Source organism: Diceros bicornis, chromosome 5, assembly GCF_020826845.1.
Source record: "Diceros bicornis minor isolate mBicDic1 chromosome 5, mDicBic1.mat.cur, whole genome shotgun sequence".
In the NCBI taxonomy this organism is placed as follows: Eukaryota; Metazoa; Chordata; class Mammalia; order Perissodactyla; family Rhinocerotidae; genus Diceros; species Diceros bicornis.
Genome location: NC_080744.1, coordinates 38,062,304 through 38,082,478, shown reverse-complemented (window position 1 = coordinate 38,082,478; position 20,175 = coordinate 38,062,304). Strand labels below are relative to the sequence as shown.

Sequence of the window (20,175 nt, the reverse complement as noted above, 5' to 3'; positions counted from 1 at the left end):
GAGGATCAGATCAGGGTGACTAAGATTATAGAATGCATTAAGATCAGTTTCCCAACAACTTTTTATTATAAAACTTTCTAAACTTACAAGACAGTTGAAAGAGTAAATGAGTACCCATATATCCTTCACCTAGATTCACCAACTGTTAATATCTTGCCACATCTATTTATCACTGTCTGTATGTCTTGCTTTCTCTCTCTACACACACTGCCCCTAACCCCACCACTCTTCCTGAACCATATGAAACGAAGTTGCATCCAACACGACATTTTACTCCAGCAAAGCCGGCAGAAGTTTGAAGACTAAACTTCCTGTGCTGCTGCCAAAGTTTTAAGTATTGTCAAAAGGGTAAAAAACCTGAATAAACTGTAAGTGCTGGCCAAGATAGAGCAAGCTCACAATAGCTCCCTCTCTCTCACTGATTAGAATGAAAAACTCTAGACAACATACAAAAAAGCAACTGAGGTCTCTGAATAGTAAACAAAAGCAAGTGGACTGTGGAGAGGAGTCAAACTTGAAGAAACAACCCATGCAGGGTTGTTTCCTGTTTTTTTCCTTCTTCTCTTTTCTCTCATGGTTTTGAATTGTTGCACCTGTGGTGTGGGAAGCTAAAACTCCTCAAGAAACCTAATTTTTCTAGCCAGAGGACTGGGAAAAGGGGACTTTGGCAGCCAATGAGTATGGGAGAAATACTGGAGAGGATGAACTGAAAAGGGGATCTCCTAATTTTGTACATGAATTGGCACAAGCCGTGGACTCACTCCTGAGCTATGCACGAACAGGGAAGACCCCAAGTGGCACAGAAAAGGTGTTTGGAACCGAACTGTGATATAAACCACTGCTCAAGTCCCAGACTAACTGCTGAGCAACACACACATGGGATAGACCCAAAGGTCTCAAAAATTGAATCAACACTAGAACACCACCCACATAAGATGAGAAAGAACTTGTGATATCTGAAGGTAGTTGCCTACTAAAATAAAAACATCAACATTCTCCAGAGAATATCAACCAACAGGACCAGAGTCTAATGACATAACATCAGGATAAATGTCCAGAATATAATCCAAAATTACTTGACACAGAAAAAAACAGGAAAATGTGACCAATTCTCAAAGGAAAAGACAATCAACAGATACCAACATCAAGATGACCCAGGGATTGGAGTTTTCAGACAGAAATTTTAAAGTAGCTGTTATAACAATGCTCCATGAGATAAAGGTAAAAACATTTGAAATGAATGGAAAGATAGAAGTTCTCAGCAGAGAAACAGAAACTATAAAAAAGAATCAAATGGAAATTTCAGACCTGAAAAACATAATATCTGAAATTAAAAAATTTACTGGATGGGGCCGGCCCAGCGGCACAGTGGTTAAGTTCATGCACTCCACTGCGGCAGCCTGGGGTTCACAGGTTCAGATCCCGGGCGCAGACCGACATACCGCTTATCAAGCCATGCTGTGGTGGCGACCCATATAGAGGAAGATGGGCACGATGTTAGCCCAGGGCCAATCTTCCTCAGCAAAAAGAGGGGGATTGGCAACAGATGTTAGCTCAGGGCTAATTCTCTTCAGAGGAAAAAAAAAAATTTACTGGATGGTAAATTTACAAGATCAGAATAAAGATGGCTGAGGAAAGAGTAAATGACCTGAAGGCAAATCAATAGAAATTGGCTACTATGAAGAACAGAAAGAAAAAAGGTTAAAAATTTTCTAAAAATGACCAGAGCTTCAGGGACCTGTGGAATAATACCAAAAGGTCTAACATATGTGTAACTGAAGTCCTAGAAGAAAAGAAAGACATAGGTGCAGAAAAGTATTTTAAAAATAAGGCTGAAAACTTTTCAAATTTTGTGAAAGGCATACATTTACAAATTCAAAAGGCCCAGGGTCTGGCCTGGTGGCGTAGCGGTTAAGCTTGCACATTCTCCTTTGGCAGCCTGGGGATTGCTAGTTCGGATCCTGGGCACGGACCTACTCACTGCTCATCAAGCCATGCTGAGGTGGCATCCCACATAGAAGAACTAGAAGGACCTATAACTAGGATATACAACTATGTACTGGGGCTTTGGGGAGCAAAAAAAAGAAAAAGAGGAAGATTGGCAACAGACGTTAGCTCAGGGCCAATCTTCCTCAAAAAAAAAAAAAGGCCCAGTAAACCCCAAATAGATTAAATGCAAAGGTAATCACCCTAGACACATCACAATCAAACTGCTGAAAACCAATGTTAAAGAGAAAAATCTTAACTGCACCCAGAGAAAATCAACATATTACATATAGGGGAGGAACCATTCAAATAACTACAGATTTCTCATCAGAAACCAGAAGATAGCAGAACAACATCTTTAAAGTGCTGAAAGAAAAGAATCATTGACCCAGAATTCTACATCCAGTGAAAATATCTTTCAGGAGTGAAGAAAAATGAAAACATTCTCAGATGAACCAAAACTAAGGGAATTTATTGGCTAAGCCTTACTCTAAATGAATGGCTAAAAAAAATCCTCTTTAGGCTGAAGGGAAATGATACTAGAGGAGAATCTGGAACTTCAGGAATGGAGAAAGAACAGAAATGGTAAATACAAAACACTTTTTCTCCTACATTCTTTAAAATATGTATGGCTGTTGAAAGCAAAAATTATAACATTGTCTGGGGGATTTTCAATGTATGTAGATGTAATACATATGACAAGTATACTAAAAATATAGGGAAGATAAAGGGACCTATATGGTTATAAAGCTTCCATATTTTACTTGAAATGGTAAAATATCAACTCTAAGTAGACTGTCAAAGGTGAGCTATATGTATTATATGCCCTAGAGCAACCACTAAAAAAAATAAGACAAAAAAGCCAATAAAATAAATTAAAATAAGATACTAAAAAATATTCAAATAATCCAAAAGAAGGCAGGAAAGGGGCAACAGGGGAACAAAAGACAGAGAAGTGAAAACAAATAAAAAATAGTAAATCTAAATCCAACAAAATTAATAATTACACTGAGTGTTCTAAATATACCATACAAAAGATATTGTGAGAGCTGAGAAAAAAACAAGACCCAACTATTTGCTGTGTATAAGAAACCCACTCTAAATATAAAGACATAGACAGGTTAAAAGTAAAAGGAAATCCACCCAAAAACCTGTTACAAGAACGTTTGTAGCAGCATTATTTCATAATAGCCAAAAAGTGGAAATAACCTAAATGCCCATTAACTGATGAATGGATAAACAAAATGTGGTATATCCATAGAATGGCATATTATTCAGCAATAAAATGGAATGAAATACTGATATATGCTGCAACTATGTTCATCTAAGATGAACCTTGAAAACATTATGCTAAGTGAAAAAAGCCAGTTACAAAAGACCACATAATATAGGATTCCATTTATGTGCAATGTCCAGTATAGGCAAATCCTGAGAGAGAAAGCAGATTAGTGGTTGCCTGGAACTGGGGTGGGTGGGAATGAAGAGTGAATGCTAATGAGTATGAGGTTCATTTTCGGGTGTTAAAAATGTTCTAAAATTAGACTGGGGTGATGGTTGCACAACTCTAAAGCTATTAAAAAAAGTAAAGAAAGGAAAAAGATACATCATGCAAACAAAAAAAGCTGAAGTGGCTGTATTAATATCAGACAAAGTAGACTTCAGAACGAGTATGACCAGAGATAAAGATGAACATTATATAATGATAACAGGATCAATTCTCAGTGTGTATGCATCCCACAACAGAACTTCAAAATATATGAAGCAAAACTGATGGGACTGAAAGAAGAAACAGATAAATTCCCAATAAAAGAGACTTCTAAATTCCTCTCTGATTAACTGATAGAACAAGCAGACAGAATGGGGCCGGCCCCGTGGCACAGCAGTTAAGTGAGTGCACTCCACTGCAGTGGCCCGGGGTTTGGATCCCAGGAGTGCACCGAGGCACATCTTGTCAAGCCATGCCGTGGCGGCGTCCCATATAAAGTGGAGGAAGATGGGCATAGATGTTAGTCCAAGGCCAGTCTTCCTCAGCAAAAAGAGGAGGATGCGCGACAGATGTTAGCTCAGGGCTGATCTTCCTCACAAAATAAATAAATAAATAAAAATAAAAATAAAAAAGAACAAGCAGACAGAAGATCAGCAAGGAAACAGAAGACCAGAACAGACTACCAATCAATTTGACCTAAATGGCATTTATAGAACATTCCACTCCCAAACAGCAGAAAACACATATTTTTCAAGTGTACATAGAACATTCACCATAATAGACTATATTCTGGGCCATAAAAAGAACCTTAATAAATTTGAAAGAATTAAAACCATACAAATTATGTTCTCTGATCATAATGGAATTAAATTGGAAATCAGTAACAGGGAGATATCTGAAAAATCTCTCAACATTTCCTAATTAAATAATACACATCTAAATAACCCATAGATCAAAAGGAAGACATAAAGAAAATTAGAAAATATTTTGACCTGAATGAAAATGAAAATACAATATTACACATTAAAACTTGTGGGATACAGCTAAAGCAGTGCTTAGAAGGAAATTTTTTATATTAGAAAAGAAACGTCTAGAATCAGTGATCTAAGGTGTCACCTTAAACTAGAAAAAGAGGAGCAAGTTAAACCCAAAGCAAGCACAAAGGAAATAATAAAGAGCAGAGATTAATAAAATTAACAACAGAAAATCAGTTAAGAGAAAAAACAATAAAACCAAAGATCAATAAAATCTAAACTTCTAGCCAGACTGACTGAGAGAAAAAAAGAGAAGATACAAATTATCAACATCAGGAGTGAAAGAGGGGAGATCACTACATAACCTACAGACATTAAAAGGATAATAAAGGAATACTATGAACAACTCTATGACCATAAACTCATCAACTTAGATGAAATGGACCAATTCCTTGAAAGACAAAAACTACCAAAGCTCACTCAAAGAAATCAAACACCAAAATAAACGCAGAAATATATAGTAGTCCCCCCTTATCCGTGGGGTATATGTTCCAAGACCCCCCAGTGGATGCCTGAAACTGTGGATAATACCAAACCCTATATATTCTATGGTTTTTCCTATAAATACATATTTGATGTGTGACAGTAAAACTAGCATGAATTTCTTTTTCCTTCTTCACAATTTCATGGATAGAAGATTCGTTCTTACCGTAGATCTTAGCAACCTCAGCATATGATTTTTTTCTTTCCTTATTAAGTAGAGAACTTTCACCTTTTCACTTAAAGGAAGCACTTTACGGCTTCTCTTTGGCATATCTGAATTGCCAGCATCACTACTCTTGCACTTGGGGGTCGTTATTAAGTAAAATAAGGGTTACTTGAACACAAGCACTGTGATACGGGGACAGTCGATCTGATAACTCAGAGGGCTACTAAGTGACTAACGGGCAGATAGCATATACAGCGTGGACACGCTGGATAAAGGGATGATTCACATCCCAGGTGGGATGGAGTGGGATGGCATGAAATTTCATCATGCTACTCAGAATGGTGCGCAATTTAAAACTTATAAATTGTTTACTTCTGGAATTTTCCATTGAATATTTTCGGACCACTGTTGACTGCAGGTAATCGAAACTGTGGAGAGCAAAACTGCAGATAAGGGAGGACTACTGTACCATGTTCATGCACAGTGCTAATCAAAATCCCAGAAAGCTGATTCTAAAATATATACAGCAAGTCAAAGGAACTCAAAGAGCTAAAAAGAACAAAAAGTCTTCTAAAAAGTTAGAGGACTCATATTACCTGATTTCCAGACTTACTATAGCGCTACAGCAATCTAGATAGTGTGGTATACACTAATGAACAGATACATAGATCAAGAGAACAAAATGGAGTAACAGAAATAAACCCACACAAATAACAATCAACTGATTTTTGACAAAGGTGCAAAGGCAATTCAATGCAGAAAGTCTTTTCAACAAGTGACACAGGAACAAATGGAGTTTCATATGCAAAAACAAAAAGAACCTTGACCCATACCTTCTACAAAAATTAACTCAAAACAGACCACAAATCTAAATGTAAAAAGTAGAACTATAAAACTTCAAGATGAAAATACAGAAAATCTTTGTGACCTTCGGCTAGACAAAGAGTTCTCAGATATACCAAGAGCACGATCAATACAACAAACTGTTAGATCTCTTCAAAATTAAAAACTTTTGTTCTATAAAAGATACTGTTAAAAAGAATGAATAGACCAGACTTAAGCTAGGAGAAAAGATTACAAATCACATATCTGACAAAAGACATATTCAGAATATATAAAGAACACCTACAACTCAAATGCATCATGCTAAATGAAAGCAGCCAGACGCAAAAGGCAACATACTGCATGATTCCATTTATATGACATTACGGAAAAGGCAAAACTATATGGTTGGAGAATAGATCAGTGGCTGCCAGGGGCTGGGAGTGAGAGTAGGTGTTGACTACAAAGGGACAGCATGAGGGAATGGAACTATCCCTCACGAAGTGATAGAACTATCCTCTGTCTTGATCAAGGTAATGATTACACGTCTCTACTCATTTGTGAAAACTTACAGAACCATACACCAGAGTGGATTTTATTGTATGTTAAATAAAAAATATTTAAATATGTCTTTTAAAAAATTGAATAGTAACTAAGTAAACTTGCCAATCCATGGAGAGTACTTTATTCAGATGCAAAAACGACCATTTATCTCTACTGAGTTTTTTTTTTTTTTTTAAAGATTTTATTTATTCATTTTTTTCCCCCAAAGCCCCAGTAGATAGCTGTATGTCACAGGTTCACATCCTTCTAGTTGCTGCACGTGGGACCCGGCCCCGCATTGGACGGAGAAGCGGTGCCCTGGGGCGCGCCCGGGATCCGAACCCGGGCCACCAGCATCAAAGCGCGCGCACTTAACCGCCAAGCCACGGAGCCAGCCCATCTACTGAGTTTTAAAGAGCTAAGACAAGCTCCAGAGAAGCAGTTTACCGGTGCTGGGACTGCAGTCTTTCCAGGGGTTCAGCCTTCTTTTGAATCCCTTCCTGAAATATCATATCTGCTTTCTTAAAGTTTTCTCTAGCTTCATATTCTTCAGCCCATGAGATATAGAACTGAGCAAGTGAAACGCCAATACCTTGGTTGTATAAATAACTGTACATATCCAAAGGCTCATTGCATAAATGTCCCTGTAACAAATTAAAAGCATGAACAGTTAACCAATTTGTATTCACTTATTGAGTGTCTATTATGTGCCAAACAGTCATTGGAGATACCATATGGAGATTTTGCATTGAAAAAAATGTTATGTATTATAATACAATGTTATAAGAACTATACTGGGAGGACCTAAAAAGTAGACAAAAGTAAGAGATTAATTTGTAAGAAAAAGGGATGGGGAGGAAAGACGTCAAGAAGGTATGACATTTGAGTGTGGCCTTGAAGGAGGAACAGACCTGCATCAGGTAGAGAATGGGAAAGGAAGGGCATTCTAAAAAGAAAATAGCATAAGCAAAGATAGAGAAGACTAAAAGTTGGCAGGGGGCGGGGCAGGCCGGGGGGTGGGGGTGCAGGCAAAACATGAGTTTGGAAAGAAAGGTGTGACAGGTCTTGAATGTCAAGCTAATCAATTTTAAATTTACCTGATAGTCAATGCATGTGTATTGGGATGGGAGAGTATAAGCAAAAGAATGACATGAAAAAATCTGTATTTTAGAAGGGACTTTATAAGACCACATACAGTGCAGATAATTCTAGTAGCAAGAAGTGGGGGGGAGAGGAGGGGAAAATCGCTAAAAATCCTGCACCATTAACAGTTTGATATATTCTCTTCAGTCTTTTTTTCCTTAAGAAAAAAAAGGAACATATTATATCATTTTACACAGGATAAAAGGATTTTTATCATTTATAAAGTTTTAATCATAATAAAATTTGCTTTTATTCCACTTACCAGTACATCATTCATTTTCCTATGGTGCTGCTTACTCTTCACTATTATTTTTAAATGGATGAATAATGTTGCATCTAGTAGATCGTCCATCATTTAACTATTTCTCTACTTTTTGGATAAACAACTTCTAATTTTACCCAATTATAAATAATTCTATAATAAATATCTTCATGCATACGACCTTTCACGTTTTACATTACTCCCTTAAGATAAATTCTTAGAAGTAAGAACTATGTTAAAAAGTAACAAATTGCTTTCTAAGACGGTTGTACAAATTTAAAATGCTAGTAGTAATTTCCAAATACTAATTTCACAGAAAATACTTACTTTTAAAAGTTTCTAATTTCATATAAAAATGGCATTTCAGTGTTCTAATTAGGAGTTCTTTTACTACTAGGGAGGCTAACATTTTCTCCTGTTTATTTACTAGACATATTTTCTTTCATATCTGTCTGTCCCTGATTGTCTAGCCTAGGTTAAGTTCTCCTTGTATGTATACCCATACAACTCAATACTTTTCTCTCTTTCACTTTTGTTACACTTTCAATTAGTTGTGTAACATCTGTCTTCCCCAATAAACTAAGCTCCACAAAGGCAGAAAACATTGCTATGTACTATATCCCAGTCCCTAGCCAGGCTCTGGTAGAAAAAGGTTGAATAAATGAAATGCTCCATTTATATTTTTGACAAAAACAATTAGTATTTTATAGTTTAATTTTGCAGTAATTCAGTAAATGGGTTTTTCTGGTTATCCAAATTGGTGATGTTTTCCCATATGTGATGGTGTTTCAAGCAGTTATAATTCTGAATGTGTTACCAGTATAAGATCCAGTCCTTGATATCTGTTACTACATAAATAAAGCTTAACATTTACTTTACTTCGTTAATGGCTTTCTGAATAGCTCTGGTGCAGCATGGGACAGCCAATAAAGATCAGGTTATTAGAGAGTGCTGAACAAGAGTGCTTAAGAAATAACATAAATAAAAGGACAACATAGATTAATAGATCCAAAAGTTAAACAAATCTTTTTGGTAACCCCTAAAAAGCCAAACTAAAACAATTTTACACTTTTAATTAAAAATACTGGATATCTTCTGAAAACAAATTTTTCCTTTAGCTAGATTGTAGTTATCCCTTATAAAAATAATTCTGACTGCAGAAATTTTTCCGCAAAGCAAAAGAAAGGAGTAGTATGAGGAACCCATCTATTATTACTCCTCTTGACCATCCCATAAAGAAAAAATAGCAAAAGTTTAATATGCACTCTGTTATCCATGCACAAAATTCAGATTATTGCTGATCATTTGAATTTGAGGGTTGTCTAGATCAGTAATTCTCAGATTAACTATGATGAAGGGGCAAGTTTGGGGGTGTGTGTGTGTGTGTTTTAAGTTTCCATTCCATTGTTGACTGATATTTTTAAAAACTACAAAAAAAAATAGAAGTTACTAGAAAAATGATGATGCACTTTGATGTTGTGGCAATGCCAAATTGTTAACAAAATTTCTAAATGCTTACTCTCAATTTTTGTACTTATCTTGAACAGTCTGCAGACCATTCTTTTAATAGCACTGGTCTAGACTACACTTTTTACTTTATGATATTGTCATTGCTCTTCAGTACCAGCACCAGGTTAGTGCAAGTGAACAGAAAAATTATTCCAATTAATTGTTACTTTTAATAGCTCCAATTAAATGTAATGTAGAATCCTGGGATTAAAAGTCACTTTAGAGGTTTATGTAGTCCAACTTTTTAATAAATCACATATAAGAATATTATTTAGGATAATTAAATACGATAGACTGAAGAACAAAATCCATTAGTATACCAGCAGGAACCATAGTCTCCACGATAATAAATCTATTTAGCATTTTTTGGGTGCCATCTTTGGTATAAATTCCTGTAACTAATATCCCTCAGGTAATTTCTCCAACTTGTCAATAAGGATGCCAAGATATGTCAAATATTCTGTGGAAATCAAGATATATTATGCCTTAAGGATTCACCTAATTTCCCATGTTAGTAACTATTTGAAGTTTAAGATAAGCTCTCCTCAAGAGATATTTTAGCCAGATATTTTATCAATTTCAAATGGCAATATTTTATCATGTTACAATGGTTGTTGTAAATATTCTATTATTTAGAATTATCTAATCTGTTATCTAATTACTATTTTTTATATTTTTAAAAATTTATTTTATTTTTTATTAGTAATTATTCATTATATAATTATCTATTATCTAACATTCTATTCTAAATATTTATCACTTTTTCTCATCTCTTTTAGGATAAAAGCAATGAATTTAACGTCTAAGAAACTCTGGTCATTATTTTTTATGAAGATGTTTTCATAAAAAAATCCTTGGGGCTGGCACAGTGGCATAGTGGTTAAGTTCACACGCTCCACTTTGGCAGCCCAGGGTTTACAGGTTCGGATCCCGGGTGCGGACCTACGCACCACTTATCAAGCCATGCTGTGGCAGGTGTCCCACGTATAAAGTAGAGGAAGATGGGCATGGACATTAGCCCAGCGCCAATCTTCCTCAGCAAAAAGAGGATTGGCAGCGGATATTAGCTCAGGGCTAAACTTCACACACACACACACACACACACACACACACACACACACACACACAAAAAAATCCTCAAGAGTGGTCTAGGAATAAAAGAATTACATGTCAAGTGAGAAGTACAAAGTGGTCAGGCAGATATTTTTGGATGTAGCAATATAGTAGGTAATAGAAGCCCAAAGACAGATGAAGAATTAAACACATTTTTTTTATGGTAATGATTCTCAAAAAGGGGAGAAAAGGATACCAGAATCATCTACAAAATCTTTTTCTCAAACAATTGTACTACTGCCATGTGTTGGCTCCTACATATCCTCTTCCAATACAGTTGAATGGCCCAGTTATGTTTAAAATAACCCACTCCCATGGAGAGGTATACAGGACTTATGATCACTTTTAAAGGAGTAAAAAAACTTGACATTAAAATCTATCTTTAAAGTAGAACCTAATTTAACAAATACTGAGTATTTATTAAATGTTCAGTATCTACTAAATGGCTCAGGTTTTGCCATTTTTTGGTGTACCAGATACCTCTAGAGAAATACTCTTGGTTTAATATTTTAACCAAATAGTTCTCAGATTGAGCAAGACTTACCAATTTAAGCCAGAGACCGAGAAACCGAGGATCACTATAATACCGTTTTTCTCCTTGTAGTGCTTCCACAGCTCTTTCTAATAATGTTGACATATTACTCTCCTTCCCACCCTGAGGATAGTTCTGCTCTGTCCAGTTAATATACCTGAATAGGAAGAAAAGGAAAAGAATATTTTTAAAGTTTAACATTGTAGGGCCTGGGCCTTGCTTGCTCAGCAAGAGCCCACAAGCCCATTGCAACCATGTGTCCTTCCGGCTCTCTTCTGGGCAGGATGCGCTGGGTCTCTTCTGGGCAGGACGCCCAGCTGCTGGGATTTGTAACAATCTAGGGCCTGGCCAGCCCGGATCTTACCTTATCTCACTGAAAGAACATCACATCTTAAAGGGATATAAAGCCCCTGCACGTGAACTACGGTTCCTGGGAACACTGGATGTACCTGAGACAGCTCCTCTTGGTAAGCATATAGCCTTTGTGTCCCCTGCCTATGTAAGAAACCCCCTCCCCGCCCCCGGTTGCGGGTGCATGTTGCTGTCCAGCTGGCCACCACTGGACCTCACTGTAAGTAACTCCCAATAAATCTATATGTCTCGTTTGCTGTCTCTGGGTCTTTTCTTTGGTCTCTCTGCAACCTTTCCCACGCTGCTCACCCAACTAGGTGTGCGGCCAGACAAACGTGTACTGTTGTTCCTGCTCTGAGACCCATTCTGGAATTTTTTAAGCAGAAATGTCTAATATATTGAAAGGATGTTTATTTAAATGTTCTCAATGTCATGCCCTAAGGCTGTATCCCTGAAACTTTTCCAAGTATAGCTAACATGTACCTCTGGGAAATAATAGGGATGGGGAAAGAAGGGTGTAGCTCATAGTTGCACGCCAAAAACTTGAAATTTCTTCAGTCCTGAACACCTCAGGAAGATACACTGATTATTCTGTCTCTGTGTCCCCAAGACACCACTTTCTACTCTGACACACTGCTCCATATACCTCAGTTTGAGAAGTGTGGCCATAAGGACTCATCTGTTAAGTTTCTATTGCCCTTGTTAAATAAAAAAGACCCACCTATCCCAAACATCCAGAGGGTCATTTCCAGTGTAAAATCGAATTTCAGATTCAAATGCCCTGAAATTTAAACAGAAAATGTTAGTGTAAGCAATAGTGATTAACAGCCAAATGAACAAGTATCACTTCCATTTTTATTCACTTATTTAGTGTTTAGTATCAATCTAGATAACTTCACTGGAGTTTGAGGGTTTGTTAAATAGACAGAAAAAGAATAGAAATAATTAGGCTTCTGCCTGATAACATAACAGGAGGGACAAAACATGTAGAAACTAGAGAAACAAATTCCAAGACAACATAGAAAAGCAGTATTACACAGCAGTTTAAAGCTCTGGAACAAGACTCCCTAGGGTCAAATGAAGCTCTACTAATCACTAGCTTAGTGACACTGGACAAGCTATTTAAACTCTGTTTTCAGTTTCCTCATTTGTAAAATGGGGATAATAATAGTACCTATCTTATTAGGTTGATTAGTCTTAAGTGTAAAGTGTTTAGAAATAGTAAGCACTCAATAAATGATAGCTATTATTTTATATGTATACGGTAGTATTGAACAAACTAAACACACACACAAATATATAGAAATAAGAATCTTAAAGTTAAAGAAAAATTCCACAGGTAACATTAGTCAGAGAAGAATAATACCATATATAATTTGGGGAGTACTTCAAAAAAAGTGTAAAATATGACTCTATAAAGAGCCAGAAGGGGCCGGCCTGGTGGCATAGCGGTTAAGTTCGTGCGTTCCACTTCGGCAGCCTGGGGTTCGCCAGTTCGGATCCTGAGCGGACCTACTCACTACTCATCAAGCCATGCTGAGGTGGTGTCCCATACAGCAGAACTAGAAGGACCTACAACCAGGATATACAACTATGTACTGGGGCTTCAGGGAGGAAAAAAAAAGAGAGAAAAAAAAAAAGAGGGAAAAAAAAGAGGCAACAGATGTTAGCTCAGGGCCAATCTTCCTCAAAAAAAAAAAAAGCTAGGAAAGGTAGAGGGTTAAGATTGAACAGTTAGAACAGAGAGGAAATACTGGATAATAAACCACAATTCAGAGAAATGATTAGTCAATAAAAACTGTATAAGGCATTATGTCTGATATAAAGAATAATAAAATAGTCCCTGACACAAATAATTTATACTCTAATAAGAAAGAGTACATAAATGAAAAATTAACTAACAATACAAAGCAGTATAGTATATTACAGCTGCCAAAAATGGATAGTAAACACTTTCCAAGAATGGAAGTCAAATGGAGCAGCCTCAGAAGGTGGGACTCTGAAGGGACCATAAGATTCGAAAGAAAGAGTTTTCCAAGAGAGAGGGAAATAAGTATTGAATAAAGTTTGAAAGTGGGAGAGGTTATCCAGAGGAAACTGAGCTATAACATAAAGTCAGTATTGGGAATAAATGGAGATATCTGGAGAAGTAAGAAGGGCATGCTTTAAATATAAATTTAAAGACTTTGGATTCCATCTGCTTGAGTCACTATTGGTTCTTTAATTTGAGAGTATCTCATCTATGATAAGTAAAGATATAAAAAAAGATTAATCAGGGGCCAGCCCGGTGGCACAAGCGGTTAAGTGCGTGCGCTCCGCTGCAGCGGCCCAGGGTTCGCAGGTTCAGATCCCAGGGGCCCACTGACGCACTGCTTGTAAAGCCATGCTATGGCGGCGTCCCATATAAAGTGGAGGAAGATGGGCACGGATGTTAGCCCAGGGCCAGTGTTCCTCAGCAAAAAAAGAGGAGGATTGGCAGATATTAGCACAGGGCTGATCTTCCTCACACACAAAAAAATAATAATAAAGATTAATCAAGTAACATTACAAGAGTAGGAGAAATTAGAAAAGGGGCCACAATTATGAAGCTAAAATGGTGATTTAAGTATGAGATAATGAGGGGATTATCTGCAGAAATGGTGAAAAAATAAAATCCAAGATACTACTGATAAAAATCAGCAATTCTCCAAATTTATCCATAGATTCAACACAACCAACCAAATTCCCAGCAGGCTCTTTTCTAGAAACTGACAAAATGATTTTAAAATTTGTTTGGAAAGGCAAAGGACCAAGAATAGCCAAAACAATTTTGAAAAAGAACAACAGAAGTTGGAGAACTCACTCTACCCGGCTTCAAGACTTACTATATAAAGCTAATCAAAACAATGTGTAACTGATGAGAGGATAGACAATTAGATCAATAGAACAGAATACAGTCCAGAGATAATCCACATATACACAATCAAATGATTTTTGACAAGGCCCCAAAGCAATTCAATGGGGAAAGAAAAAAAATTTTCTTCAACAAATGGCGGCAGAACGACAATATATCCATAGTGGGGGCGGGGGGTGGTGGAGAACTTCTACTCCAACCTCACACCATACACAAGGATAAATTTAAGATGAATCATAGACCCAAATATAAAAGCTAAAACAAAGCTACTAGAAGAAAACACAGCAGAATATCTTTGCAATTTTGGACTGGGCAAAGATCTTCTAGAGAAGACACAAAAAGCACTAACCATAAAAGAAAAACACCAATTAACTAAACTTCATCAAAATTAAAAACTTCTGCTTATCAAAAAATACCAAGAAAATAGACAGCCATGGACTGGGAGAAAATACTTGCCACACATATATTTGATAAAGGACTTATATACAGATTATATAAAGAACTGCTGCAATCCAACTTTAAAACTAGGCAAAATATCTGGGCAAATACACCACAAAAGAAAATATATAAAAGGCCAATAAGCATGTGAAAAAGTGCTCACCATTATTAGTCAGCAGACAAATGGGAAGTAAAACCATAACAAGATACTATTACATACCTGCCAGAATGGCTAAAATGAAAAAAGATTGACAACAACAAATACTGGAGTGGATTTGGAGCAAACAGACTTTCATACATTGCTGGTAGGAGTGTAAAATGTTACCTCTCTGGAAAACTGCCAGTTTCTTAAAAAGTTAAACATACATTTATTCTATGATCCAGCATTTCTATTCCAAGAGAAATGCAAATCTATGTCCACAAAAAGCCTTGTACAAGAATGTCCATAGCAGCTTTATTCATAAAGCACAAAACTGGAAAGAATCTAAATGTCTATCAATTGATGAATGGATAAGCAAATGGAATACTACTCAGTAACAAAAAGGAACAATATACTGATTCATGCAACATGAAAAAGCCTAAAAAAAAATGCTAAGTGAAAGAATTGTATGATTCCATTTATATAAAATTCTAGAATAGGCAAAAGTAACCTATGGTGATAGAAAAATCTGATCACTGGTTGCTTTGTGAGGGAGGGGAAGAAGATTAATTGGGAAGGGGCATGAGAGGACTTTCTGAGGTAATAAAAATGTACTGTGTTTTGAAATGCATGTGAAAACTGATTAAATAGTATGCTTAAAAAGCTGAGCATTTCACTGCATGTAAATTATACTTAAAAAAAATCCTTAGTAAATGACTAAATAAAATTAGGGTGAGAAAGCAGTAAGGTCACTCAGGTGAGTTTCGGTACCATTAACCAAAATGGAGTAGAAAAAGGAAGGTCAATTATGAGAGAAGAGATTCAGTATCTAATATATCAGTGAAACATTTATCTAATTATATGTTACTGGTAGATAAAAAGACATTTAGAAGGCAAGTAAGAGATGTAAACAGTAGTTAAAAAATTCTGGAAAATTTGAATATGGAAGAAGAACAGAGGGCAAAGAATAGAGACTTAGGTTAAAAGCAGTAGAAAGCCAACACAAAAAAAGAAAGAGTAGTTAAAGAAGTGGAAAAACTAGTACAATGTCATAGAAGCCAGGAAGAAGAGTTGAGAACAGAACACCACCGTCTCTGAAACAAAACCATAAAACTCAATGCTTTTTTTTTTTTTTTTGTGAGGAGATCAGCCCTGTGCTAACATCCGCCAATCCTCCTCTTTTTTTGCTGAGGAAGACGGCCCTGGGCTAACATCTGTGCCCGTCTTCCTCCACTTTATATGGGACGCCGCCACAGCATGGCTTGCCAAGCAGTGCGTTGGTGCGCGCCGGGATCCGAACCAGCGAACCCCGGGCCGCCGCAGCAGAGCGCGCGCACTTAACCGCTTGCGCCACCGGGCCGGCCCCAAAACTCAATGCTTTTAAAGATCCAATGAGATGAAAAAGGATATTCATTACATCATAACCCAAAATTATAATAATTTGCCTATGAATTTTTTTGTCAGAGATGGCGAGTAGAAACTGATACTTCAGTTTACTTTTTTGAAAAATGTGTATTTCTCAAAACATGTATAAGTCAAAGGAGAGCCAGTTCTATAGGTCCATTTGAATAATGTAGTATTTTTCAGCTTTTTTTTTTAAAATATGTAATTACTTTTTTTTTTTAATTTTATTTATTTATTTTTTTCCCCCAAAGCCCCAGTAGATAGTTGTATGTCACAGAAGCACATCTTTCTAGTTGCTGTATGTGGGATGCGGCCACAGTACGGCCGGAGAAGCAGTGCATCGGTGCACGCCCAGGATCGAACCCAGGCCGCCAGCAGCGGAGCGCGCGCACTTAACTGCTAAGCCACGGGGCCGGCCCTTTTTCAGCTGTTCTTTATCCACAGTTTGTTAAACCATTATTGAGAAACTTTCTAGTATAAATTCAATTTCTCTGAGGTTTACATTTTCTTTGGAGACCACTATTTCTTTTTGACATCTTCTCAAAAATACTTTCCTAGAAAGTTAATAATTGAGTACACATAAAAGATAGCAGATTTACTCTCCCTCAGTACACACAATGCAAGAAAGCAATTTCTCTACTTGATTACTATCAAAGAGTTAATTCTGTCTAGGGATCCAGAATGACATAATACTTTTGGGAACTATTGTAATACGATACTTGCTTTACTTTGCTTATCACTGCCCCCTGTATAAGATGTATTTCTATTGACATAAGAGTTTGGCTGCTCCACAATGAAATGAAATCCTATAGTTCTTGTTCTTAATCATACTTGAGATTTTTAGATAGCTGTCATGTGATGAGAAAGCAGGCAAGGAACAGATTCTTATCCTACCAATTTTGAAGAGTACTCCTTATGCCATCCCGCATGGATTCACACCCACATTATCTACCACAGTTGGGGATGTGTGATGACAGTTGGAACCCCACCGTTCTACACACCGTTTCTGCTGCTGAAGAGTAGTGTTACAGGCAGAGTCTTGCTGGGCCAATGCTCCTTGAAGTGTGGACATGATCCGCCCCTGCCTCAAGGGTTGTACATTTTCTTTACTCAGCTCCCATTCATCTCCCTCCAGAGACATGGCTTCACTGTGAACAGGGAAATGAAAGTAAATCTCATACCAACATTGAGTTATTATATCACTAGATTATTGCAAATGTTTTTCAGATAAACGATTATTCATGATCTTTGGGCTGAATATGGAGGGCTGGCACATTAGTAGTGTTATTATACTTCTAAGCTTCGGAGCCTTTCTGTGACCTGGTTTCCAAGTTTATGGCTGTAGTGTTGCCTAATGAAGCGAGAAAGTGACAAGGGTATTGTGGACAGTACTATAAGAATAAAGTTTAAGGCAGGAAGAAAAGAAAGGAAAAAAGTATTATAAATTTGGCAAAGTAGACCAAAAGCAGTTCTATGCCTACCACTGAAAGCATCACCTCGTTTAATGTAAACAATTAAAGCAATTTAAGCAAAATATTTGTCAGACTAACACCCCATGTTTCAACTGAGGATTTAAAACTGAAGTTTTCATATATAGGTCACAACTGGCTCCCCCAATTCTATCAAGCCTATGGGGGGAATCCCCACAACTTTTTTGGAGGCAATCACCATATGGGGTATGTATTCTGAACTACAGACTCTGCAATGGTCAGATAGAACCTACTTCTAGACGAGAGACATTACCTCTGGGTTTAAACAGAGAGATAGATAGCCACTAATCAAAATAAAGTGAAAGTTATGTGTGACCTCAGTCTAGACGAGAGCTGAAAACTCGCTTCAAGAAAGTGAAGTGCAAGTCATTAATAATTTAGGTTGTAACTACTCACATCTTTTTAACTATATTGTGTGAATCCTGTAAATATAATAAGGTCATGTTATGCATTTTTGTATCCCCATGGTCTAATACAGGATCTCACATTAGTAAGCACTGAATAAACGTTTGTTGAGTTCATCTCAATTTGTTCTCTTGCTCTTAAAATAGCAATTAAACTACCTCAGTTAAATTTCCCACACCGACCTGGCTCTGCTCTCTCTCTCCTTTTCCTTCCTCCTCCCAGACCTGCTCCTCCCACAGTCTTCCCTCATCTCAAATAAATGGCAATTTCATTTTCCCAGTTGCTCAAGCCAAAAAATCTTACTGCCAACCTTGACACCCCTCTCATACCTCCCCAGTCACTCAGCGAATCCTGTTGGCTCTATCTTCAAAATATACCCAGAAATCAACCTCTTCTCACCATCTCCACTGTTTCCGGCCTGGCTCAGGCCACCATGTTCTCTTGCCTGGATGATTTCAATAACCTTTTAACTGGTCTCCTTTGCTTCCATCCTTTTCTGCCTTTAGCCTTTTCAACACTGCAGCCATGAAGATCCCATTTAAACTCAAGTGAGATCATGTCTTTTCTCTGCTCAAAACCTTCCAATGACTTTCAACCATAATCAGTCAAACCCTCTAGCCTTTGCACTTCCCCCAGATACATGCATAACTAGCTCTTGAGTTTCCTTCAAGTCTTGACCCAAGTGACACCTTCTCAGTGAGGCCTCCTGTTCAAAACTATCTAAAATGGTACCAACCAGCCTCCTCCTGTTTTATTTTTTGTAGTACTGACCCCCGTCTAACTTTTAGTTTATTTATTTTGTTTATTGTCTGTCGCCCCTACCCTCATCCCATCCAGAAGTTAAGCTTCATGAGGGTAGGGATTTTTGTGCCTTTTGTTGATTTGCTGCACCTAGCGCTTAGTAGGTGGTCAATAAATATTTGTTGCATGAATTAAAGAGCTCGTGACATGGCATTTATCTAAGTACTGTGTACCCCGTAATGAAGACGCCTACAGAATTCCAACCTAGAAGAGCTGACATGTGTTTATGTAAGAAGCAGCAGCAAGCATGCAGAGAAGGGCTTTTTAGATTTCTAACTACGTTATTGGCATAATGATAGCACCCACCACGTGTCGGGCACTTATTTGGGGACAGTTACTTTACATATGCTTTGAATTCTCCCAGAACTCGGCAAGGGAGCAGGAATAACGGCCTTTTCCATCCTGAGATGTGTTCAAGGTCAAATGGCTAGCAAATGGCTGAGCTGAGATACACAGGCCACACGACAAATTCTAAGCTCTTTGTCCCACCGGGGTCCCGCGGCCTCCTCTGCTCTGAAGCTGGAGGCAGCAAGATTCGCACGGGCCTCGCCCCATGGAGGTCGGTGCTCACCCTGCGTCTACACCTCCACCCCTCGCGTCCAACTCCAACAGTGGGGAGGCTCTGGCCAGGCCTGCTCCGCTCCTGACCGTGCCCATCCTCTCCTTGACTGTTCTGAGCGGAGCCTCTGTCACCTGCCGGGCCCAGCTCCCAACAGCCCTTCTCCCATACCTACCTCAGGGCACCCCCTTCCTTCTTCATCGCCGCCATCCTGCATTCCCGGTTCAGGCCCTCGTCCTGCCGCGGGCCTTTCCTCAGGGCCGCAGACCGTCTGGGCCTCCTTCTGCCACCTGCCCTTAGAGGCACTGAAGCGACCAGAGGGTGTTCCCGGACAAAAGCACTCACCAGACTCCCTCACAAACCGGCCACCTCAAGCCCTCATCCCTAGCCGCCAAGTTTCAAATTTAACGGTCCCGCGCGGACGACGTGGCCACGCCCCTCCTCTCCTCCGTACTCGCGCCTCGCGCCCAAGGAATTCTGGGGCTTGTAGTTTATCCCGGTTTTAATAAGGCGGTCGCGGTGCGTAATGGGAGTTGTAGTTTTTCCGATGGCTGCCGCGGCGCCGCACCTTTATGCGGTATAAATTCCATGCAGGTGCTCCTGGCTCTAAGCTCTG

At 38.1% G+C, this 20,175-nt stretch overlaps 1 protein-coding gene across 1 annotated transcript in view; it reads right to left on the bottom strand.

Annotated features, from left to right (window-relative positions):
- BUB1B (BUB1 mitotic checkpoint serine/threonine kinase B) overlaps positions 1-19,949 on the bottom strand; it is a 52,348-nt gene extending 32,399 nt beyond the window's left edge. The window contains exons 1-5 of the mRNA XM_058541215.1: positions 19,735-19,949; positions 17,306-17,452; positions 12,152-12,211; positions 11,092-11,236; positions 6,968-7,164 (exon numbers count right to left, since the gene is read on the bottom strand). Of these exons, the coding sequence (XP_058397198.1) occupies positions 6,968-7,164; positions 11,092-11,236; positions 12,152-12,211; positions 17,306-17,452; positions 19,735-19,769 (584 nt within the window). The 5' untranslated portion in view covers positions 19,770-19,949. The remainder of the gene's footprint in view (positions 1-6,967; positions 7,165-11,091; positions 11,237-12,151; positions 12,212-17,305; positions 17,453-19,734) is intronic.
- Positions 19,950-20,175: the final 226 nt, after the last annotated feature.